Source organism: Podarcis pityusensis (genome assembly GCF_964106645.2).
Source record: "Podarcis pityusensis genome assembly, chromosome: 4".
In the NCBI taxonomy this organism is placed as follows: Eukaryota; Metazoa; Chordata; class Lepidosauria; order Squamata; family Lacertidae; genus Podarcis; species Podarcis pityusensis.
Window position 1 is genome coordinate 976,353 of NC_138027.1, and position 25,220 is coordinate 1,001,572.

The following is a 25,220-nucleotide window of genomic DNA, read 5'->3' on the forward strand; positions in this document are numbered from 1 at the left end:
GTTTGTGTTTTTAAAATGCTTCTGTCTTTTTTTGTTTTTTTCCAATATTTCCCCCCCTTTTTATTGTAATTTTTTATTGTTTGTCTTTCGTTTCTCTGTATTTGTTAAACTTTAATAAATATTTATTAAAAAAAAAAGAGATGGGGGAGAGGGAAGGTTGAGAGAAGATGGGGATGAGGAGAGGGAGGGAGGGAGGGAGGGAGAAGTGGCTCTGATCTGAGTGGATCATCCGCTCTGAGGAGATATCTATGGAGCCAGAGGAAGGAGCCTCACAGCTGAGAAGGGGAGACCATGTTGAGGGTCTGAAGGGAGTATTCAGATGGGAGTGAAGCTGGAGGGAGAAGCTGTGGGAAGACTATCTTCTTCTTCTGGGGTCTCCTTCCAGTCAGGAGGGGAGAGATCTTCTAGGAAAAGGAGATTCCCAAGTCCGTGGCAAGGGCTGAGAGGATCCCCTGGGCCTGGCATACAAAGGAAAATACCTCAGGAGTGGGATTGCTAAGAGAGAGGGGAAGCGAGGAAAAGTGGCCCCTTGCTGTGAAGGAAGCTGGGCTGTGTCAAAAGTACCTCACGGAAAGACCTCTCATAACTGAGGGAGGGGATGAGAGAGAAGCCGCAGAAAAAGACTTAAATCTTATACTGTAGTATTCACAGTGGTACCTCGGGTTAAGTACTTAATTCGTTCCGGAGGTCTGTTCTTAACCTGAAACTGTTGTGTTTGTTTTTTTTTAATAGATATTTATTAGAATTTTACAAAATGAAAAAAGAAAAATACAAAATAAAAATAGATAAAAAACAATTCCATCTTTCCCACTTTCTTTCATTTGCTTATTTCCCGGACCTCCTCACACCTCCCTTTTTGTATTCCAGTTCAATTTGTTAGTTCAGCAAATCCTTCCCCTCTTTGTTTATCCTAATCTTTAATCTTGAATAATGTGTAACATTAACATTTGACTGTTAATACCCCGTGTTTTTTTTCATACTCCTTATAGCGTTATAGCTAAAAACCGCATAAGTTTTATCCAACATCATTTTAACATTCATTAATTTTGCAATATTTCTGTAAATAGTCTTTAAATTTCTTCCAATCTTCTTCCACCGACTCTTCTCCCTGGTCTCGGATCCTGCCAGTCATTTCCGCCAATTCCATGTAGTCCATCACCTTCATCTGCCATTCTTCCAGAGTGGGTAGATCTTGTGTCTTCCAATACTTAGCAATAAGTATTCTTGCTGCTGTTGTGGCATACATAAAGAAAGTTCTATCCTTCTTTGGCACCAATTGGCCGACCATGCCCAGGAGAAAGGCCTCTGGTTTCTTCAGAAAGGTATATTTAAATACCTTTTTCATTTCATTATAGATCATTTCCCAGAAAGCCTTAATCCTTGGGCACGTCCACCAAAGGTGAAAGAATGTACCTTCAGTTTCCTTACATTTCCAACATTTATTATCGGGCAAATGATAGATTTTTGCAAGCTTGACTGGAGTCATGTACCACCTGTATATCATTTTCATAATATTCTCTCTTAAGGCATTACATGCCGTAAACTTCATACCTGTGGTCCATAACTGTTCCCAGTCAGCAAACATAATATTATGTCCAACGTCTTGTGCCCATTTAATCATAGCAGATTTCACCGTTTCATCCTGAGTATTCCATTTCAACAGCAAGTTATACATCCTTGACAAAGTCTTAGTGTTGGGATCTAACAGTTCTGTTTCCAATTTTGATTTTTCCACCTGGAATCCAATTCTTTTATCCAAATTATATGCCTCCATTATCTGATAGTAATGAAGCCAATCTCGCACTTTATTTTTTAGTTTTTCAAAACTCTGCAATTTCAATTTGTCTCCCTCTTGTTCCAAAATTTCCCAATATTTCGGCCATTTGGCCTCCATATCGAGCTTTTTCTGAGCCTCCGCTTCCATCGGTGACAACCACCTTGGAGTTTTATTTTCGAGTAGGTCCTTATATCTTATCCAGACATTAAACAATGCTTTCCTGACAATATGGTTTTTAAATGCTTTATGTAATGGGTTTAGGGGTTGCTCGTGCGTAAGTTGCTGCCATTCCTGGCTAGGTTACCTGCTTAACCCTTTCTGACTGAACAGCCTCCAGCATCGTGACTGTCTCAGTCGCTGGCATAATCCGTCAGTGGGCGTTTCTTGAACCTTTTCCAGCATAAAAGCTGTTTGACGCCAAGTCTCCTCCTACTCTGCCTGCGCGGAAGTTTTCTGCGCAGGGAGGGTGTGGGCAGCGGAGTACCCGTACTCTCTCCGCTGGTCTCCGGCGAGGAGTCCTGGAGCCTCCTCTCCGATTCCCCCATCTGCCCCCCTTCTCCACTGGTGTTCCGCTGATTTCCTTCCCCAGCAGATGGGCTGCATCTCTCCCTGCTGGGACCCTCTCCAGCATCACTCTGGAGCCTTCCCTCCTCCTCTAGCTCCGATGGCAGTTCCCTGATTTTTAAATGCTTTATGTGCTTTGACCTTATCATACCACAAATATGCATGCCATCGAAATACATTATTAAAACCTTCTAGATCCAAAATGTCTGTGTTTTCAAGAAGCAGCAATTCTTTCAGCCAGCAAAAAGCTGCTGATTCATAATAAAGTTTAAGGTCTGGCAGGGCAAATCCACCTCTTTCCTTTGCGTCCGTTAGTATTTTAAATTTTATTCTAGGCTTCTTGCCCTGCCAGACAAATCTAGAAATGTCTCTCTGCCACTTCTTGAAACAATCCATTTTATCCTCCGCTTCCTGGCCGAGGGACCGAGGGAGATGCTCAGAGCCCAGCCAAGAGCCAAAGGCCCCCCCAAAAAGGGACCAAGGGAGATGCTCAGAGCCCAGCCAAGAGCCAAAGGCCCCCCAAAAAAGGGACCGAGGGAGATGCTCAGAGCCCAGCCAAGAGCCAAAGGCCCCCCCAAAAAAGGGACTGAGGGAGATGCTCAGAGCCCATCCAAGAGCCAAAGGCCCCCACAAAAAAGGGACCGAGGGAGATGCTCAGAGCCCAGCCAAGAGCCAAAGGCCCCCCCAGGGACCGAGGGAGATGCTCAGAGCCCAGCCAAGAGCCAAAGGCCCCCCCCAAAGGGGACCGAGGGAGATGCTCAGAGCCCAGTCAAGAGCCAAAGACCCCCCCAAGGGACCGAGGGAGATGCTCAGAGCCCAGCCAAGAGCCAAAGACCCCCCCAAAAAGGGACTGAGGGAGATGCTCAGAGCCCATCCAAGAGCCAAAGGCCCCCACAAAAAAGGGACCGAGGGAGATGCTCAGAGCCCAGCCAAGAGCCAAAGGCCCCCCCAGGGACCGAGGGAGATGCTCAGAGCCCAGCCAAGAGCCAAAGGCCCCCCCCCAAAGGGGACCGAGGGAGATGCTCAGAGCCCAGTCAAGAGCCAAAGACCCCCCCAAGGGACCGAGGGAGATGCTCAGAGCCCAGTCAAGAGCCAAAGACCCCCCCAAGGGACCGAGGGAGATGCTCAGAGCCCATCCAAGAGCCAAAGGCCCCCACAAAAAAGGGACCGAGGGAGATGCTCAGAGCCCAGCCAAGAGCCAAAGGCCCCCCCAGGGACTGAGGGAGATGCTCAGAGCCCAGCCAAGAGCCAAAGGCCCCCCCCAAAAGGGACCGAGGGAGATGCTCAGAGCCCAGTCAAGAGCCAAAGACCCCCCCAAGGGACCGAGGGAGATGCTCAGAGCCCAGCCAAGAGCCAAAGACCCCCCCAAAAAGGGACCGAGGGAGATGCTCAGAGCCCAGCCAAGAGCCAAAGGCCCCCCAAAAAAGGGACCAAGGGAGATGCTCAGAGCCCAGTCAAGAGCCAAAGACCTCCCCAAGGGACCGAGGGAGATGCTCAGAGCCCAGTCAAGAGCCAAAGCCCCCCCCCCCCAAGGGACCGAGGGAGATGCTCAGAGCCCAGCCAAGAGCCAAAGGCCCCCCAAAAAAGGGACCAAGGGAGATGCTCAGAGCCCAGCCAAGAGCCAAAGGCCCCCCAAAAAAGGGACCAAGGGAGATGCTCAGAGCCCAGCCAAGAGCCAAAGGCCCCCCCAAAAAAGGGACCGAGGGAGATGCTCAGAGCCCAGCCAAGAGCCAAAGACCCCCCCCCCCCAGGGACCGAGGGAGATGCTCAGAGCCCAGCCAAGAGCCAAAGGCCCCCCAAAAAAGGGACCAAGGGAGATGCTCAGAGCCCAGCCCCGAGCCAAAGGCCCCCCCAAAGGGACCGAGGGAGATGCTCAGAGCCCAGCCAAGAGCCAAAGGCCCCCCCAAAGGGACCGAGGGAGATGCTCAGAGCCCAGCCCCGAGCCAAAGGCCCCCCCCAAGGGACCGAGGGAGATACTCAGAGCCCAGCCAAGAGCCAAAGGCCCCCCCCAAAGGGACCGAGGGAGATGCTCAGAGCCCAGCCAAGAGCCAAAGACCCCCCCCAAAAGGGACCGAGGGAGATGCTCAGAGCCCAGCCAAGAGCCAAAGGCCCCCCCCCAAAGGGACCGAGGGAGATGCTCAGAGCCCAGCCAAGAGCCAAAGACCCCCCCCCCCCAGGGACCGAGGGAGATGCTCAGAGCCCAGCCAAGAGCCAAAGACCCCCCCCAAAAGGGACCGAGGGAGATGCTCAGAGCCCAGCCAAGAGCCAAAGGCCCCCCCCCCCAGGGACCGAGGGAGATGCTCAGAGCCCAGCCAAGAGCCAAAGACCCCCCCCAAAAGGGACCGAGGGAGATGCTCAGAGCCCAGCCAAGAGCCAAAGACCCCCCCCCCCCCAGGGACCGAGGGAGATGCTCAGAGCCCAGCCAAGAGCCAAAGACCCCCCCCAAAAGGGACCGAGGGAGATGCTCAGAGCCCAGCCAAGAGCCAAAGACCCCCCCCAAGGGACCGAGGGAGATGCTCAGAGCCCAGCCAAGAGCCAAAGACCCCCCCCAAAAGGATCCCTTGCCATAGGCGGAGCCAGGAGGAAGCTGCCCCCTTAGAGCCATTATAAAGAATAAAGAGCTGAGGTTCAGAAAGGCGAGAGAGGACTGAGCTGGGCGGACTGGCCTTGCAAGGGTTAAAGGGAACCGAGCTGCCTTCCTAGAAAGGACAGGAAGCGGGCGGGGGGGGGCAGGTCCTCCCGAGCCAAGGCCCCTCCCTCCCCAGCCCTTTCCTGCTTGGGTGTCTCTCCTGCAAGGGCTGCCTCGCTGTCCCTCCTGGGATCTGGTGAGTCTCCTCTCTCTCTGGGATCTGGTGAGTCTCCTCTCTCTCTGGGATCTGGTGAGTCTCCTCTCTCTCTGGGATCTGCTGGGGGTCCCAGGGCTGCAGCAGGGGAGGGGGCTGGGGGGCCCCCAAGTCAGGGAGGAGAGGGTCCTGCCAGGGAGGGGCCAGGTCTGCCACGCTCTCCTTCCTGCAGATCAGAGGATCCCAAACTCATTTGGCCTTCCGCCCCCCCTTCAGAAAAACAATGACTCCCACGAATTCTCATTTCTTTAAACAAAGGAGTTCCATTGCACAACAGAGGAAATATCTGCAAATGGTTTTCCAAAGCTGGACGAGGAGGTGGACTAGCCCCCCCCCCAAGAAAACCCCACAGGGAAGGAGGAAGAAAAAGTGGGAGAGAAAGGAGAGGAGTAAAGAGAGGGATCCCAGCCCAGAGTCTGGCTGCTGCATTGGGGACCAGTTTCCCAGTGTCTCCCAGGGCAGCTCCCCACGGAGGCCACGGCAGCAATCCCCTCGCACCCAGAGCAGGGCATCCCAGGACCACATCCTCTCTCTCCCAAAGGGATTGTTGCTGGCAAAGCAGCCGGAAATGGGCGCTGCTACTCCCTGAGCCTCCAGGGACCTGGGCATCCGTGGCTGTGTGTGTGTTAAGCCATCTAAGAGAATAATAATAATAAATTAGCTGCCTAAATTTCAAAGGAGATGTATTTGGCCCCACCCACTTGGCCCTCAGGGGGTTGACTAGATACATACCTGGCCCTCAGAGCAAAGAAAAAGGGACCCCACCCCAGGAGTCTGTCTTGAGAGCGGCAGAGAGTCCAAGTGCAAGAAAAGGAGACAGAAGCAGGGGAGTGGGGGTGGGGGGAGAGCAACTCCTGAGGACCCCCAGGTGAGGACCCCCACTAGAGCCAAGCACCCATTTTCCACAAGATGCAAATGACTCCCTTGTCAGTCAGTTCTGACTACATGCATTTACTTTACGGAAGCATTTAATGTTTGATGGATTACTGTATTTTAATATTTTGTTGGAAGCCGCAAAGAGTGGCTGGGGAAGACCAGCCAGGTGGGTGGGGTATAAATAATAAATTCTTTTGCTAATGGGGCCTCCCGCTGCCGTCGTAAGATTTCTGTTCTCATCCTGAAGCAAAGTTCTTAACCCAAGGGACTATTTCTGGGGTACCACTGTAATTAGAATACCGAGGTACCACTGTAATTAGAATAGGAAAGATCAATATCAGATCCATACTTTCTGCACTAAGAAATGCAAACTGACAGACCCTCAGGGAATGAGCTGCTCTTCTCATTCGGCCTGAAACTCAGCCAAGATTGTGAATATCGTGTTCTCGCTGATAGAGAGTTAACTCCAGCTGTGAAGTGTGGGATTTCCTGCCCAGATAACTCTGTGACACGAGTCTTCTGAATGTCGCCAGTAGGATTCATCTGTAGTTGCTGTTTTCATGGAATCCTAGAGTTGAAAGGGACCCAAAGGGTCATCAAGTCCCACCCCCTGCATTGCAGGAGTCTCAGCTAGATCCTCCAAGACAGATGGCCACCCAAAGTAGGCTTCTTGTATTTCTATATTCATCAGTGAATGCTAAAATAGGCTTTTAAGCAGTGGACAGACAAGAACAAATAGAGGCCAGGATTCACCTAGCCAGCCCCATCTGCTGCGAAATATAGCCTGCCCCCCACTCCTCCCCCTCTCCATGCCCCCATGAACCCCTTGAATTTGGCTCTAGGGCATTGGGAGGGAACCTCCCCAGAACAACTCATGAGGAGAGGAGAAAGTGGATCCTTCCATCGGGGAAACTGGGATGCTTGCGTAGGCAGGATGACTTGAAATCCACAAGGAAGAGAACCACCTATTTGCACAAAGATGAATACCCATAATTAAAAGCTGAATAAAATAATTCAATTAAAACGTCAAAATAGACATCCATAATAAAAATGTGCAGCAAAGCAATCCTATTGAAACAACGCAGCAATTAACAGGAAGGAAACAACAGAGCATTGTGTAGCAGATCATATTTCTGCTGTCTCAGAGGAGGACATTTCTCTTTTCTTTTAGGGTCCAGTGTGCTTTGAAGACATATCTGTTTCACGGACGAGGAGTGGGCGTTGCTGGATCCTGACCAGAGAGCTCTGCATAAGGACGTCATGGAGGAGAATCGTGGGATCGTGGCCTCTCTTGGTAAGGCTCCCTGTGGGATCGCCCTGTCTGCCTGGAAATTCAAAAAATACCTCTATGTAACAAACCTCATATATTTTCACAGAGCTTAACAGCGCCCCCCCACAACACCTGGGAACCTAACACACCCACAAGAAAGAGTAAATTACAGTTTTTTCTGTGAACCATCTTCCTCCAGTTCTGCCTTTTTATACCACGATTCGGCTGGTCTGAACTGCCCAGGCATCTTAAATGTCAGCTTCAGAGTTGTTAAGAAAGATAGGTAGCTCCTGTCAGGTTTTTCATTTCAGCATCCACCTTTAGGAATAGAGGCCACAGTTTTACCTACCTTGATGCGCTGAGAAGCATCCAAGGGCCCAGCAGAGTCTGAAGGATGCTGTTGTGCCCGACAGGATTAAGTAAACCAGGCTCTGTTCTCGGAGGAGTCCCTGGCAAGATGGTCTCCTCTTGGGAGCCATAATTGATGGAGTCAGCTTTTGGCCTCCAGTTGGGAATTGGCACAGATCCATCACTCTGGGGCAGGAGATAATAATAATAATAATAATTTATTATTTATACCGCGCCCATCTGGCTGGGTTTCCACAGCCACTCTGGGAATCTTCCAACAGAATATTAAAATACAATAGTCTATTAAACATTAAATGTTTCCCTAAACAGGGCTGCCTTCAGATGTCTTCTAAAAGATGATGGTCAGCTCATAGATCTGGCCTCATGGACCATTTGTAGCTCGACCCAAATATGCTTTGCCAGTCATCCAGGCACTACGAATGAGCAAGACACACAAAATTTTACCTCATGCCCTCTGAGCCAAGTTACCGTATTTTTCGCTCTATAGGACGCACTTTTTCCCCTCCAAAGATGAAGGGGAAATGTGTGTGCATCCTATGGAGTGAATGCAGGCTCCCTGGCTTCAGCGATAGCAACGCGAAGCCTCCGAAGCCTGCGCTCCAGAGGCTTCGCGTTGCTTTCGCTGAAGCCAGGAGAGTCTGGTCTTTGAGGCTGGCGGTGGGGGAAAGCAGCGCTTGCCCCCACCGCCAGCCCCACAGGCTCGTGCGACGCCTTCGCATTGCTCCTGGACCTGGGTGTGCGGCTCCTGCGGGCTTTTGCGGGAGGTGGGGGAGTTCCCCCACCTCCCGCAAAAGCACACGGAAGCCGCACGCTCTTTAAAGGCTGTGTGGCTCCTGCGGGCTTTTCTACGAGGTAGGGGAATTCCCCCACCTCGTAGAAAAGCCCGCAGGAGCCACGCAGCCTTTAAAGAGTGTGCCGCTCTTGGGGGCTTTTCCCCAAGGAGGGAGAAGGGACTGACTGGCTGAGTCAGTCCCTTCTCCCTCCTGTGGGCTTTTGCGGGAGATGGGGGGATTCCCCCACCTCCCGCAATAGCAGGGAGAAGTTCTGGGAGAAGCGGACAGGCGGCACCCAGAGCTGGGGGGGGAGGGGGAATCATATATTTTCCCTTGATTTCCCCCTCTGAAAACTAGGTGCGCCCTATGGTCAGGTGCGCCCTATAGAGCGAAAAATACGGTATTCTTGAAGTGGGAATCTTCCTCATGTAGCCAAACCATCCATCCCCATCCACACACAAGAGGGAGTCACTAGGTTTGGGGGAATCCCAAGGTTTTCAGAGGTACATGCAAGTCCCATTAAAAACGGGATTATGATGAGGACTGGATGTCCTCACTGCCCACGGCAGAATATGCTGACCACTGATTTCTCAGTCTGGACAGGTGGGTTTGAGACCCTCAAAATAAAATCTGAACAAAATTGGTGAAGCAGCGAAGAGTTTATTGGTTACATAGACATCCTTGCAAGCACGGGTGTCCAAAAGTAGGCACACACAAATTTAGCAAAACACAAGCTACATGCAGTGCAAGTTCTTTCTCCTGTTTCCCCATTGGCTGGGCGTGCGCAGGGTTTACAGACTATGGAGGTGCAGGTTAACTCTGTGTCCAGGGCGGCTGTCTATCAGTTCCATCTGGTACGCAGGCTGAGACCCTTCCTGCCCGCAGACTGTCTCGACAGAGTGGTGCATGCTCTAGTTATCTCCCGCTTGGACTACTGCAATGTGCTCTACGTGGGGCTACCTTTGAAGGTGACTCAAAAACTGCAATTAATCCAGAATGCAGCAGCTAGACTGGGGACTGGGGGCGGCTGCCAGGACCACATAACACCGGTCCTGAGAGATCTGCATTGACTCCCAGTGCATTTCCGAGCACAATTCATAGTGTTGGTGCTGACCTTGAAAGCCCTAAACGGCCTCGGTCCAGTATATCTGAAGGAACGTCTCCACCCCCATTGTTCTGCCCGGACACTGAGGTCCAGCGCCGAGGGCCTTCTGGCGGTTCCCTCATTGCGAGAAGTGAGGTTACAGGGAACCAGGCAGAGGGCCTTCTCGGTAGTGGCGCCCAACCTGTGGAACGCCCTCCCTTCAGATGTGAAGGAAATAATCAGCTATCTTTTCTTTAAAAGACATCTGAAGGCAGCCCTGTTCAGGGAAGTTTTTAATATTTAATGCTGTATTTGTCAGGACTGGTCGTTGTCCTCTTCAGATCACCGCACAAACACTTCTTGTTCTTTTATAACTTTTTATTGCGTATTAACAAAACAATCTTATAAACGGTTCTTAACTATTATTCCTCAGAGTCACTTCTTTCAGATACCTTCTGAGCTCTGCTTCTCGGTGACCAGCCACTCTCAAAATGGCAAAGGCGCCCTTGTTCCTTTCGCTTTCCCACTCTTTTTCCTACCCTCCTGGCTAGAGCTGGCCGGTATCTCCCCTCCTCCCAATCTGAGCTAGAACTGAACCCTGGCCTTTCCTGGGAACAGCCGGTCCCTCCCTCTTGTTCCTCTTGCTCTCTTCTGTTAGATTCACTGCTCTCCTTCCCCCCTTGGGGAATGCTTTCTCCCTCTGGGAAACTAGAAACTTCTAACTCTTCCCTGACAGTATTGTTTTTAACACTTGATTGGAAGCCGCTCAGAGTGGCTGGGGAAACTCAGCCAGATGGGCAGGGTATAAATAATAAATTATTATTATTATTATTATTATTATTATTAATCACAATTATTATTATTATCACAATTAAAATACTAAAATCCCCGCCCTTGTTGACATCTGCCCTCACCCTGAATTCTGCCATCCACCCCTCATTTACCATTGTCCTTGTTTGGTCAATGCCTCTATGCCTTTGTCTATGACGTAAGCCATGCTCTAACCACCAGTTCTTCCAGTTACAAGCGTAAGCGAGTTCTTTGCCTTTTGAAGCCAAGAGGGCAGAGCCACATCTTTTTTTTTGGGGGGGGGGAGTAATATAATTTTTTAAAGTAATTATATTATAATTATAATTATATTATAAAAGTAATATAATTTTTATTTGTTTTCCATTTAACATTATACATTCACATCATCATTATCCACTATACCACCCTGGCTCTTTAGAGCCTCAACCTCCTTCCCTCCAGCCTCATGGCTTTCAAAATTAACATTTATATCATTGCAATTTGTACATTTTCCAATTCTTATTACACTCATTACAGAATGGCTCAAAATTTAAAGGTAGAAAGGTAGAAAAAATCTTCCGCCTCTAGCTCCGATGTCAGTTCCCTGACAGTACATTTTCCAATTCCTATTACACTCATTACAGAATGGCTCAAAATTTAAAGGTAGAAAGGTAGAAAATTTCTCATTACAAGTCTTCAGACAACCCTGCTAGTGATGTTAATTGCTTACAATAATCTTTCAGATATCGTATAAATTTACTCCAACCCTTTTGGAATCCTTAATCATGCTGGTTTTCCTGTCAGTGTCACCAGATTTGCAAAGTCCATCATTTTCATTTTCATATGCCAATCTTCTAACAGAAATTCTCACCGTGTCAATTAATACTTAGTTTGGGAACCTTTAGCTTTAATTCTGGCCTTACAACGCCTTCCCATGGAGTGAAGCAAGTTTTTTAGTTCTGCAGCTGTAATAATGTGAAACCAAGATTAAATTAATGCCTCTGTTAATTGGACTTTATTGCTGGGTTGCTTCTGACTAACAAGTTTCTTTAGTTGGCTCCATAGATTTTCAATTTGGTTAAGGTCTGGGCTATTCCCAGGCCATTCCAGCAGTGGAATATGATTATCTTGAAACCACCTTTTGCACACAGCAGCAACATGAAATGGAGCTGAATCCTGTTGAAATAGAAAATAAATAAATAAATAAATAAAAAGGTTCAGTATCTGGGAAAAGATCACATGCGGAATGCTTCAGTTTGGGCACAAGTATTTCATTTATGTATTTTGGGGCATTTACATTCCTTTGATGACACAAATTCTTCCCACATCTTTTGCTCGCATATTTCATGCCATCAGTACCAAGCAAGGAGATTTGGGTCTCATCACTCCAAAGAACACTTTCCCATTGTTCCGCTGTCCAGTTACCATGGGTTTTAACCCAGTTTAATCTTTTCCACCTTTGCTTGAGAGATAATGGCTTTTTCCTTAGAATTCTAGCATTTAGACCAGTCCTTGCACTCAACTTCACATTACATTGCGCCATGTCATCTTGTAGACACCCAGATGATTTTCTTCTGTCACGTAGGCGCAGTCTCTCCATTCTTTGATCGTCACTTGCTGTTGTGCACCTTTTCCTGCCTTTACCAGTCTGATTTTGTAGCAACTGAGTCTCCTTATACCTCTTCAAATATATAGAAAGGCCAGCTTTGGTTGTTTCCCCCAATTTTGCTTCTAATTTCTTCATAACTGTAGCCTTGCTCACTTAATAGTACTATTTTACATGGCTTTCTGGGTCAACTCTTTGTGCCATTTTTTAAATTTTATTATGTCTGCAAACTCACTAAATGAAAGAACACAAAAAAACAAACCAACTTGATAGAAATCACATAACACACTGACAAAAGTCAACCTAAGCAAGTTGTGCTTGCTTTTTCTGGTTATTTGGCCATAACTTTTGATAGAATACTGTAGGGGCAGCAAGACGCAAACACGTACAGTCAATAAAAAGTTGGTTTTATTCCAGAAAAAAACATGCCTCTTGTCTGGAGCTCTCTGCCCCCATGACTTGTGGCTACCCTGATGATGACTCAACTAAATCTTCATCTTTGTTCCTCTTCCTCTGGAAACAACGCATGAAGACGAATCTCTTCCGTCGCTTCTGTGATGTCAATTTCCCCTTTTCTTGTACCCCTCCTGTCCTGCATTCCTTCAGGCTGAGAGGCTTGGAAACTGGCTCAGACAAACTATTGTCTGATAACTCCTGTATTTATCTGGGCTGTGAACTCCCCCCTGTACTTTCCTCTGTTCTTCCCATAACAATCCTCCCTTTTCCCTCTGGGCTCCCGTCCAAGTCTGGCAGCTGCTGCTGTTTGCTTGCTGGCTCCAGCCTTACATCATCCCCCCCTCTAGGGGCCCCCCTCCTGTTCCTTCTGCCTCTCCTCTTCCTCTCTTGGGGCGCTCTGGGCCACTTCCCACCATTCCTCCTCATTGTCCTCCCAATAACTGCACCCCGGTTGCTGCTCTTCTGCTTCTTCCTCCCACTCGGGCTCATTCTCCCCTTCTTCTTCCCATTTCAGCTCTTCCTCTACCCAACCTTGGGGTTTGGGTTTCCTGGGGTACCTACGGTGAAACTCGCTCTGCAACCTTGGTACATGTATGTTTCCTGTGCTCTCCCATGAATTCTCTTCTGGTCCATACCCCTTCCAAGACACAAAATACTGCACCCCTACCTCTCCTGCCAGAGTCTAGTAGCTTGTCCACCTCGTATTCAGGTTCACCCTCCACCAATATCGGCAAGGGTGGTGGTTCCTTCCTCTCCTGATACGGGTGTCTCAGCGTCAGTGGAGATAGAAGCAACCGATGGAACACCAGATGCATCTTCATTGACTCAGATAGGTGTAGCTTGAACGACACAGGGTTGATTTGTTCCACCACTTCAAAGGCCCCACCCTTTGCGGTTCCAGCTTACGGCATTGTCCCTTGCTCGGCCAGTCTTTTGTGGACAACCATACTTGGTCCCCCACCCTTATCTCCTTGCCCACCTGCCTATGTCTATCTGCTTCCGCCTTGTACTGAGCCTTCGCCCTTTCTAGGTGGTCCCGCAAAATACTGTGCAGCGCTTCCATTTCTTCTGCATACTGTTCTGCTGCTGGCACTGCGAGGTTGTCCCCCTGCCCTGGAAACACCCATGGGTGTCTCCCTTGACAAGCAAAAAATGGCATTTGTTGTGTCGATGAGTGCACTGCGTTATTGTAAGCGAATTCAGCCAGTGCCAAGTTGTCTACCCAGTCATCTTGTTGGTAATTCACATAACATCGTAGATACTGCTGCAATGTGGCCTTCGTCCTCTCTGACTCTCTGTTCGTCTGTGGGGGTCTAGCTGACAAGAGGCATATTTCCACCTTCAGCAGTTACATCAGTTTTCTCCAAAACTGGGCTGTGAATTGTATTCCGCTGTCTGAGACAATCTGATACATGTGCCACGAAGAGTTGTGCTGTCTTGTGTGCCGAGGGTAGTTTCTCGCAGGGTACAAAATGTGCCATCTTTGAAAAAAGATCCACCACAACCCAGATCACTGTCTGTTTCTGTGACTCTGGCAAGTCGGTGATGAAATCCATGGCAATGGTTTCCCACGGCCCCTGTGGGGTAGGTAGTGTCAGGAGCCATCCTACTCTTGTGTAGGACCCTGGCAGAGACACATGCCCGAATGGCATGTTCTCTTCTTCCTGGTCGATTGTTCGGGAGCATCAAAAGCTTTCTTCTGCCCGAACATCACAGCGACTGATGCCAACAGACATCAGCACACTTAGGGATCTGCAGAGTCTTCGCAGCTTGCATAACAGTACCAGCAACTCAGCATTTTGGCTAATCTACTTTATTTACATATAAAACCCTCGGAGCATTCTGACTTAGCTCCTTCCTCTTTCTCATCAGACAGCAGAGAGAACAAAGGACAATAGTCCTACTTCACGGAACACAGTAACACAAGGATCCTGTCTCCCGTCACTTCCCACTCTGTGGAATGAAAACATACACCGTCATGTGATAGACAACAATCCCATGACTGCAGACATGGGGAATGACTCTCCAATAGGTAGTGGTTGTAGTAGGCCTGCTGGGGTCTCGCAGGGCCTCCTTGGCCACCAGAAGTTTCACATTACTAGGCATTCTGTCTTCCATTGCCCAAAATGGCCTGCCGTCGGACTATCGTGGCATTGTCTGAGTACCTTGGCTCAGAGTTCCCCTTCTGGGACGTAGAGGGTTCCCCCTCTGTACAGCAACCCTCCTCTCTCTGTGAATTCCTTTGCATCACTCCCCCGTTTTGTATCACCTCTTTCTTTTTCTGAGCAAACCCATCTGGACTCTCAGGCCTAACTGCAGAGCGGCTTGCCCCACCTCTTCCAAGGTGTTCAACTTTGGCATTTCTGCAAGTTCATCGCAAATCTCCTCGCAGAGTCCCGCTTTGAACAGGGCAATCAAGGCCTTCCCTGCCCACTCCAGTTGACAGGCGTGCATCATAAAACTGGACCAATACTGTGCTACTGTCCCCCTTCCTTGCCTGAGGTTCAGGAACTCCTGTTCCAACTACGCCTATTGTGCGGGATTCCTGAATATGTTGTCCAAGAGCTTCAAAAAGGCAAGTAAATTAGTGAGCACGCGGTCATTGACATCAGGTATGGGGTAATCCACTGTCTAGCCACAGCCCCAGAAGCCCCACAGTCGTGGCTATTCTTGCTTCATCATCTCTGTAGAATCATAGAATCATAGAGTTGGAAGAGACCACAAGGGCCATCGAGTCCAACCCCCTGCCAAGCAGGAAACACCATCAGAGCACTCCTGACATATGGTTGTCAAGCCTCTGCTTAAAGACCTCCAAAGAAGGAGACTCCACCACACTCCTTGGCAGCAAATTCCACTGTCGAACAGCTCTTACTGTCAGGAAGTTCTTCCTAATGTTTAGGTGGAATCTTCTTTCTTGTAGTTTGGATCCGTTGCTCCGTGTCCGCTTCTCTGGAGCAGCAGAAAACAACCTTTCTCCCTCCTTTTATATATGACATCCTTTTATATATTTGAACATGGCTATCATATCACCCCTTAACCTCCTCTTCTCCAGGCTAAACATGCCCAGCTCCCTTAGCCGTTCCTCATAAGGCATCGTTTCCAGGCCTTTGACCATTTTGGTTGCCCTCCTCTGGACACGTTCCAGTTTGTCAGTGTCCTTCTTGAACTGTGGTGCCCAGAACTGGACACAGTACTCCAGGTGAGGTCTGACCAGAGCAGAATACAGTGGCACTATTACTTCCCTTGATCTAGATGCTATACTCCTATTGATGCAGCCCAGAATTGCATTGGCTTTTTTAGCTGCCGCGTCACACTATTGGCTCATGTCAAGTTTGTGGTCAACCAAGACTCCTAGATCCTTTTCATATGTACTGCTCTCAAGCCAGGTGTCACCCTTCTTGTATTTGTGCCTCTCATTTCCCCCCCCCCCCAAGTGCAATACTTTACATTTCTCCCTGTTAAAATTCATCTTGTTTGTTTTGGCCCAGTTCTCTAATCTGTCAAGGTCGTTTTGAAGTGTGATCCTGTCCTCTGGGGTGTTAGCCACCCCTCCCAGTTTGGTGTCATCTGCAAATTTGATCAGGATGCCCTTGAGTCCATCATCCAAGTCGTTGATAAAGATGTTGAATAAGACCGGGCCCAAGACAGAACCCTGTGGCACCCCACTAGTCACTCTTCTCCAGGATGAAGAGGAACCATTGATGAGCACCCTTTGGGTTCGGTCAGTCAGCCAGTTACAAATCCACTGAGTGGTAGCATAGTCAAGACCGCATTTTACCAGCTTCTTTACAAGAATATCATGGGGCACCTTGTCAAATGCCTTTGCTACGGACATACCCATAAAAGCCTTTTTTGTTGCTTTTAACCTCTCTAGCAAGCCTGAGTTCATTCTGTGCTTTAGCTTTTCTGACTTTGTGTCTACACGTGCTGGCTATTTGTTTGAATTCCTCTTTGGTGGTTTCCCCCCTTTTCCATTTTTTGTACACATCCTTTTTTAATCTTAACTCAGTTAAAAGTTCTTTAGATAGCCACCCTGGCTTCTTTAGGCACCCTCCATGTTTCCGTCTCATTGGTATTGCCTGAAGTTGTGCTTTTACTGTCTCCCTCTTAACAAACTCCCAGCCATCATGAACTCCCTTTCCTTTTAGTATTACTGTCCGTGGGATCTCACCCAGCACTTCCCTAAGTTTTATGAAGTCGGCTTTCTTAAAGTCAAGAAATTGAGTCCTAGTATGCTTGGCTGCTCCTTTCCGCTGTATAGTAAACTTCAGAAGAGCATGATCACTCGCGCCTAATGATCCTTCCACTTCTACCCCACTAACCAGGTCATCAACATTGGTTAGGACCAGATGTAAAATGGCTGTTCCTCTTGTTGCTTCTCCCACTTTCTGGACAATGAAGTTGTCTGCAAGGCCAGTGAGGAATCTGTTTGACCTTATGCTCTTGGCTGAGTTTGACATCCAACAAATATCCGGGTAATTGAAGTCCCCCATTACTACTATCTCCCTTCCTTTGGCATGCTTGGCCATCTGTTCCAGGAAGGCATCATCTATGTCCTCCGTTTGGCTTGGGGATCTATAGTAAACTCCCACAATGAGGTCACTGTTATTCTTCTCTCCCTTAATTTTGACCCAAATGCTCTCACTTTGGCTTTGAGGTTCTAAATCTTGGATCTCTTCACAGGTATACACATCCCTGACATATAACGCCACTCCTCCTCCTTTCTTGTCTGGTCTGTTTCTCTGAAATAGATTGTATCCCCCCATTATTACATTCCAATCGTGGGACTTATCCCACCAGGTTTCAGTGATGCCTATTATGTCATATTTAGTTTGCTGTACCAAGAGCTCAAGCTCATCTTGTTTATTTCCCATGCTTTGCGCATTAGTGTACAGACATTGAAGTCCATTAATCATTCCCCCGTGTCTCTTATTTAAGGATTTTTTCCTCCCACCACTAGGTCTGCGTGCTGTTTACTCCATTTGGTCTATGACATTTGGGTGATCATCTTCATCAATTGATAGACTCCTACCTTCAGGAGCACTGTCTCCCTCCCCCACATTAGTCAGTTTAAAGCCCTCCTGATGAGGTTTCTGAGATTTTTGGCAAAAACATTTCTCCCAACCGTTGTGAGGTGCAGCCCATCGCTTGCCAGAAGTCCATCTTCAAGAAACTGCAGTCTGTGATCTAAGAATCCAAACCGTTCCTGTTTACACCATTTGCGAAGCCAGCTGTTCCCTTCCACTATTTTTCCCTCTCTCCCTGGGCCACGTCGTTCAACTGGGAGGACAGATGAGATGACAATTTGTGCATTTAATTGCTTCAATTTCCTGCCCAGAGCTTCATAGTCTCTTTTGATCTTCTGGAGGCTATTGCTTGCAGTGTCATTGGTTCCCACATGAACCAAGAGGAAGGGGTATTTGTCAGTGGGTTTTATGATTCCTTGCAGTCGTTCAGTTACATCTTGGATCTTAGCCCCGGGGAGACAGCACACTTCCCGAGACATCTTGTCAGGCCCACAGATCACTGCCTTTGTTCCCCTCAGTAGGGAATCCCCTATCACCACTACACGCCTCCTCTTAGGTTTGGTCGGGGTTCTTCCGTGAGCTGTCCGCTCCAAGGTCGCCTGCACATTCCCTGAGGACTGACTTTGCTGCTCGTCTTCATATACCTGATCGACTGTAATGAGGGAGAGATCCTCAAATGGAGTCTGCTCTTCGTCTTCCATGCTAGGGGAGAGGACCTCAAAGCGATTGTGTATTCTTCCCCTTTAGGACGTAGGCAATATAAGCAGGAGGCTCAGAAGAAGTCATACTCTGCACTATTCCCATTGAAGTGTGGGGGAGGGGGGCTAGGTTTTTTGCAGTTTGCCTACCGGATAAGTCAGAGAGCTCTCTTGCCTGTTCTCCCATAACTCCTTCCAGTCGTGCTAATATTATCTTTAATTCTTGATTCTCTGCCCAGAGAAATTGTGTAGGATCCACTGCTGTTGGAGCCTCCGCAGCTGCCGCTCCTTGCCCGGCTTGCATATCCACGGGCTGCTGCTGCTGTCGCTTTTCAGCCATCCTTGCTTAATTATCTGATGGGCTTTCGTTCTCAGCAGCAGTTGAGTTGAGTCATGCTGTAGTGGCAGCAAGACTTGAACACGTACAGTCAAGTAAAAGTTGGTTTTATTCCTGAAAAAACTTGCCTCCTGTCCGGAGCTCTCGGCCCCCATGACTTATGGCTACCCTTATGATGACTCAACTAAATCCTCAGCGTTGTTCCTATTCCTCCAGAAACAACGCATGAAGACGAATCTCTTCTGTCACTTCTATGATGTCAATTTCCCCTTTTCTTGTACCCCTTCTCTTCTGCGTTCCTGCACTCTGAGGGGCTTGGAAACTCGCCCAGACAAGCTATTGTCTGATAACTCCTGTATTTCTCTGGGCTGTGACCTCCCCCCTGTACTTTCCTCTGTTCTTCCCATAACAATCCTCCCTTCATCCCCTGGGCAGCCATTCAAGTCTGGCAGCTGCTGTTGCTCGCTTGTTGGCTCCAGCCTGACAAATACCGATAACTGAACAAACTTTGTTGCATTACATTCTGGATTAAATTATCTTTCCATTGATAAATAATTTCACAATATTATTAATAATACCTTTATTGTCATTGTACAACCTGTGTACAATGAAATTCAACGAGCCTCCCTCCCAAAGAAGTGGTGTTATGAGCCATCAAACCTCTGAAATGCACTTTCCCCTAAAAGGCTTCTACAATTTTACCACTACTGTATATCAAGCAAAGCAACATTCAACAACCATTAGAATCTAATAATAAATACATTGGTTAATGACAGACAACAAAGGCAATGAACACACACCCAACTCCCTTCAGTTCTCCTTCATTTGTTCCTGAGGCTCAAATCTCTTTTTGCCTCCATTGCAGATTGTAATGAATTGCAGATCAAGAACAAGCCTGAACATGACAAAATCCTCAGAGAGGAGAAGCCACGTAAGAATTTGGAGTGTGGAGAGAGCTGCAGTCAGAGCTCCCATTCCAGTTCCCAAAAAAGAAATCTCATTGGAAACAAACCCTATCAGTGCATGGAATGTGGAAAGAGAGTCAGTAGCAGCTCCGATCTCACTAAACATCAAAGAATTCATAAAGGGGAGAAACCCTATCAGTGTTTTGAATGTGGAAAGACCTTCAGTCGGAACGGCTCTCTCACTTCCCATCGAAGAATTCATACAGGAGAGAAACCCTATCAGTGTGTGGAATGTGGAAAGAGCTTCAGTCAAAGCTCTGCTGTCACTAAGCATCAGATAATTCATACAGGGGAGAAACCATATCAGTGCTTGGAATGTGGAAAGAGCTTCAGTTACAGCCAAAGTCTGACTTCCCATCAAAAAATTCATACAGGGGAGAAACCCTATGAGTGCATAGAATGTGGAAAGACCTTCAGTCGGAACGACTCTCTCACTTCCCATCGAAGAATTCATACAGGGGAGAAACCCTATCAGTGCATGGAATGTGGAAAGACCTTCAGTCAGAGAGGCCATCTCACTTCCCATCAGAGAATTCATAAAGGGGAGAAACCCTATCAGTGCATGGAATGTGGAAAGAGCTTCAGGGAGAGCTCCAAACTCACTTCCCATCAAAGAATTCATACAGGCGAGAAACCATATCAGTGTTTTGAATGTGGAAAGAGCTTCAGTCACAGCGCCCATCTCACTTCCCATCAAAGAATTCATACAAGGGAAAAACCCTATCAGTGCTTTGAATGTGGAAAGAGCTTCAGTCAGAGTAGTGATCTTACTTCCCATCAAAGAATTCATACAGGGGAGAAACCCTATCAGTGTGCAGAATGTGGAAAGAGCTTCAGTCGCAGCCACTATCTTACTTCCCATCAGAGAATTCATACAGGGGAGAAACCCTATCAGTGTGTGGAATGTGGAAAGAGCTTTAGTCGGAGCTACTCTCTCACTTCCCATCAAAGAATTCATACAGGGGAAAAACCCTATCAGTGCTTTGAATGTGGAAAGAGCTTCAGTCAGAGTAATGATCTTACTTCCCATCAAAGAATTCATACAGGGGAGAAACCCTATCAGTGTGCGGAATGTGGAAAGAGCTTCAGTCGCAGCCACTATCTTACTTCCCATCAGAGAATTCATGCAGGGGAGAAACCCTATCAGTGCATGGAATGTGGAAAGAGTTTCAGTCAGAGCTCCTCTCTCACTTCCCATCAGAGAATTCATACTGGGTAGAAACCATATCAGTGCTTTGAATGTGGAAAGAGCTTCAGTCAGAGCTCCTCTCTCACTTCCCATCAAAGAATTCATACAGGGGGAAAACCCTATCAGTGCTTTGAATGTGGAAAGAGCTTCAGTCAGAGCACCCATCTCACTTCCCATCAAAGAATTCATACAGGGGGAAAACCCTATCAGTGCTTTGAATGTGGAAAGAGCTTCAGTCAGAGTAATGATCTTACTTCCCATCAAAGAATTCATACAGGGGAGAAACCCTATCAGTGCACTGAATGTGGAAAGAGCTTTAGTCGGAGCTACTCTCTCACTTGTCATCAAAGAGTTCATATTGGGGAGACATCCTTCATTATATAGCTTTAGGAGACAAGGAAATCTGCACTTTTTAAACCAGGCCTTTGGCTGATTGATATCTAATGTCCTTTTAAAATGTGGTGAGAAGAGGGTTACACATGTGTATTTTGTGTTTTTATATTGTGTTTTTGTTTTATGTTGTAACCGTCCTGACACGTGGCAACAGGAGTCAAACTTTAGAGGCTGAGGGTTTTTTGCCCCCCAATAAAACATTTGAGGGTGCCACCCTCCCAGTTGGTAGGCATTGCCATTCTAATGGCATGCATGCATCATGTGATTGATTGTGCTACGCGGGCCTTACCTGATCCCACCACCAATATTTTATTCAATTCAGCACTACTGGGTCGAGTATTATACAAATTAAATAAATACATAAATCGCCTTCATTTGCACGTTCCAGCTTGTCAATATCCTTATTCATTATCATTTTTAAAATTTATGTACCCTTCACCTGATGATTTCACAACAGAAACACAAAGGATGAAAGCATGACTTTCTCAAAAACAAGTAAATCCAGAGAAATCTCTCCTCCCCTTTTTTTGGATGGAGTTATAAAATTTGTTGATCAGGGGAGAGCTGTGGAAATAGTGCGTCTTGATTTCAGTAAGGCTTTTGACAACGTCCCCTGTGATCTTTCTGTGAGGAAGCTGGTAAAATGTGGGCTGAACGAGGAAACTGTTAGGCGGATTTGACTGACCGAACCCAAACAGTCCTCCTTCATGGTTCCTCATCATCCTGGGGTGCTGCAGGGTTCTGTCCTGGGCCCGTTGTTGTTCAGCATCTTTATAAATGACTTGGATGAAGAAGCTGAGGGGATGCTCATCACATTTGCAGATGACACCAAATGGGGAGCAAAGGCAATGTGGCAGAAGGCAGAATCATAGAATCATAGAATCATAGAGTTGGAAGAGACCACAAGGGCCATCGAGTCCAACCCCCTGCCAAGCAGGAAACACCATCAGAGCACTCCTGACATATGGTTGTCAAGCCTCTGCTTAAAGACCTCCAAAGAAGGAGACTCCACCACACTCCTTGGCAGCAAATTCCACTGTCGAACAGCTCTTACTGTCAGGAAGTTCTTCCTAATCTTTAGGTGGAATCTTCTTTCTTGTAGTTTGGATCCATTGCTCCGTGTCCGCTTCTCTGGAGCAGCAGAAAACAACCTTTCTCCCTCCTCTATGTGACATCCTTTTATATATTTGAACATGGCTATCATATCACCCCTTAACCTCCTTTTCTCCAGGCTAAACATGCCCAGCTCCCTTAGCCGTTCCTCATAAGGCATCGTTTCCAGGACTTTGACCATTTTGGTTGCCCTCCTCTGGACACGTTCCAGTTTGTCAATGTCCTTCTTGAACTGTGGTGCCCAGAACTGGACACAGTACTCCAGGTGAGGTCTGACCAGAGCAGAATACAGTGGCACTATTACTTCCCTTGATCTAGATGCTATACTCCTATTGATGCAGCCCAGAATTGCATTGGCTTTTTTAGCTGCCGCATCACACTGTTGGCTCATGTCAAGTTTGTGGTCAACCAAGACTCCTAGATCCTTTTCACATGTACTGCTCTCAAGCCAGGTGTCCCCCATCTTGTATTTGTGCCTCTCATTTTTTTTGCCCAAGTGCAATACTTTACATTTCTCCCTGTTAAAATTCATCTTGTTTGTTTTGGCCCAGTTCTCTAATCTGTCAAGGTCGTTTTGAAGTGTGATCCTGTCCTCTGGGGTGTTAGCCACCCCTCCCAGTTTGGTGTCATCTGCAAATTTGATCAGGATGCCCTTGAGTCCATCATCCAAGTCGTTGATAAAGATGTTGAATAAGACCGGACTGTGGCACCCCACTAGTCACTCTTCTCCAGGATGAAGAGGAACCATTGATGAGCACCCTTTGGGTTCGGTCAGTCAGCCAGTTACAAATCCACTGAGTGGTAGCATAGTCAAGACCGCATTTTACCAGCTTCTTTACAAGAATATCATGGGGCACCTTGTCAAATGCCCTTGCTACGGACATACCCATAAAAGCCTTTTTTGTTGCTTTTAACCTCTCTAGCAAGCCTGAGTTCATTCTGTGCTTTAGCTTTTCTGACTTTGTGTCTACACGTGCTGGCTATTTGTTTGAATTCCTCTTTGGTGGTTTCCCCCCTTTTCCATTTTTTGTACACATCCTTTTTTAATCTTAACTCAGTTAAAAGTTCTTTAGATAGCCACCCTGGCTTCTTTAGGCACCTTCCATGTTTCTGTCTCATTGGTATTGCCTGACGTTGTGCTTTTACTGTCTCCCTCTTAACAAACTCCCAGCCATCATGAACTCCCTTTCCTTTTAGTATTACTGTCCATGGGATCTCACCCAGCACTTCCCTAAGTTTTAGGAAGTCGGCTTTCTTAAAGTCAAGAAATTGAGTCCTAGTATGCTTGGCTGCTCCTTTCCGCTGTATAGTAAACTTCAGAAGAGCATGATCAGATCAAGGGCAGGAATAGTACCACTTTATTCTGCCTTGGTCAGGCCCCACCTAGAATACTGTGTTCGATTCTGGGCACCACAAGTTAAGTATCTTAAATATTGGCTGCCTGGAGAAATCAAGAAGGTGGGGAAACATAATCCATATTCCTTTTATAACATGTGGCCAATGTTTGTTGAATACATGTATTTTTAATACTGTTGTAGGAATCCACCCAGCACTCAGTAATTGTTATTAAACATTAAATATGGGGCACTTAAGCACTACCCGCCCCCCCTCCTGATCTCTCAGAGCGAAAATACCTCTGTGGGCGGGATCGGCTAATAGGATAGCTTGAAGAACTGGGTCAGTCACCAGCCCTGTGTGTACCTAGAGAAAACCACTGTAGGGATAGTAAGTTGTGATGGTAGTGAGTCGCACATGAGTGCAGTTCATTTAAAGTTGGTTTTATTTCAAGAAAAGAACAGATTACCAGGAGCTCCTCTCCCGCGAGCTGGTTGCCATTACGATGATGACTCAACTAAGTTCTCAGTGTCACGTTTCATTCTACAAATGCAACGTGGGAGGAAACTTCTCTTCGTACTCTGAGACAAATTGTGTCCTTTTTCCTGTAAACCCCCTACGCTCTTGAATACTCAAAGGCTGGCCAGCCATTTCTGAGAGGCTATCTGTGGAGTTCGGCCTTTCACCTACATTCTGGGACAGTGTTTCCATGATAAACCCCCTTCCTTTTGCTCTGGGCCATCTTCCAACCCTGGCAGCTGCTTGGACTCTGACAGAGGTGTTGAAAACAATTGAAATTAGACACAAGTGGGAATTTCCTGAAGGTATTTCCTTCACTTACAAAAATAGAAGAAAGATAGAAGAAAGACTTTCAGATCTCCAGAATTCGGAAAATCTTGGCGGAAATACAAAATAGACCTGGAAGGGGGTACAGCTCAAGAAAGAGAAGAAAGAGAACAAGGACAGGAAAGTCCAGGAGGATAAGAAAAGAAGCAGTTTCCCACAACTATATTATTGTACTTAATTGCATTTCCGTATTTGATGTTGATATTTGACTTTGTGTCTAATAAAGATTAATGAATTTGAACATTATATCGTGGAACATCAATGGTTTGAACAATAAGGTAAAAAGGGATAAAACAGCGTATCTTAAGAAAGAAAAATTGGGACGTCATTGGTCTCCAGGAAACCCATATAGCAAAGAAACATGACAGAGTTTTGATAGATAAGAAATTAGGAACAGAATACATAGCTTCAGATGTTTCCAAAAAGAGAGAAATAGTTATATATATATATATATATATATATATATATATATACCAAAAGATAGATGCAAAAATCCTACTTAAAGATGACGAATGAAGAATATTAGGAATACAATTGACAAAAGGCAGAGAAGAAATAATTTTGGTGGGGATGTTAGGATATTTCCGTTCCACCTTAAAAGGGAGCAGGCTTTGTGAGTCACAGAGTCTGCGTATTTCCTGTTCACAGGAAATGTTTATGTTTTGTCTTTGCTTTCGTTTCTCTCTCTGTGCCTGGACACTGAAGCAGGCAGTCATGTTTTTTCTTCGTTCTGACCAACGCTGAATAAACTTAAGCAATGCTCTCCTTAGTGCATCTTTCGCTGTGCATTATCTGCTGACAGAGTGTGCATTGAGTTCTGGAATGTGGCAGGCTATTTCTGGAGCTTGTGTCGCTAATTGCTGATACTGCGTGTCTACGGGAGATCGATGGACGTCTGGAATCGCCGTGG

At 47.1% G+C, this 25,220-nt stretch overlaps 1 protein-coding gene and 1 long non-coding RNA gene across 3 annotated transcripts in view; both read left to right on the forward strand.

The window, feature by feature from the left end:
* LOC308475218 (uncharacterized protein) overlaps window positions 1–21,810 on the forward strand; it is a 172,343-nt gene extending 150,533 nt beyond the window's left edge. For both annotated transcript variants that reach the window (XM_081002229.1, XM_081002228.1), the window contains 2 exons: window positions 7,232–7,354; window positions 19,335–21,810. In XM_081002229.1, the coding sequence (XP_080858355.1) occupies window positions 7,321–7,354; window positions 19,335–20,653 (1,353 nt within the window). In that variant the 5' untranslated portion in view covers window positions 7,232–7,320 and the 3' untranslated portion in view covers window positions 20,654–21,810. The remainder of the gene's footprint in view (window positions 1–7,231; window positions 7,355–19,334) is intronic.
* The window catches only part of LOC308475448, a 73,193-nt gene extending 48,637 nt beyond the window's left edge, over window positions 1–24,556 (forward strand). The window contains exon 2 of the long non-coding RNA XR_013985206.1: window positions 23,588–24,556. This is a non-coding gene — a long non-coding RNA (uncharacterized lncRNA). The remainder of the gene's footprint in view (window positions 1–23,587) is intronic.
* Window positions 24,557–25,220: the final 664 nt, after the last annotated feature.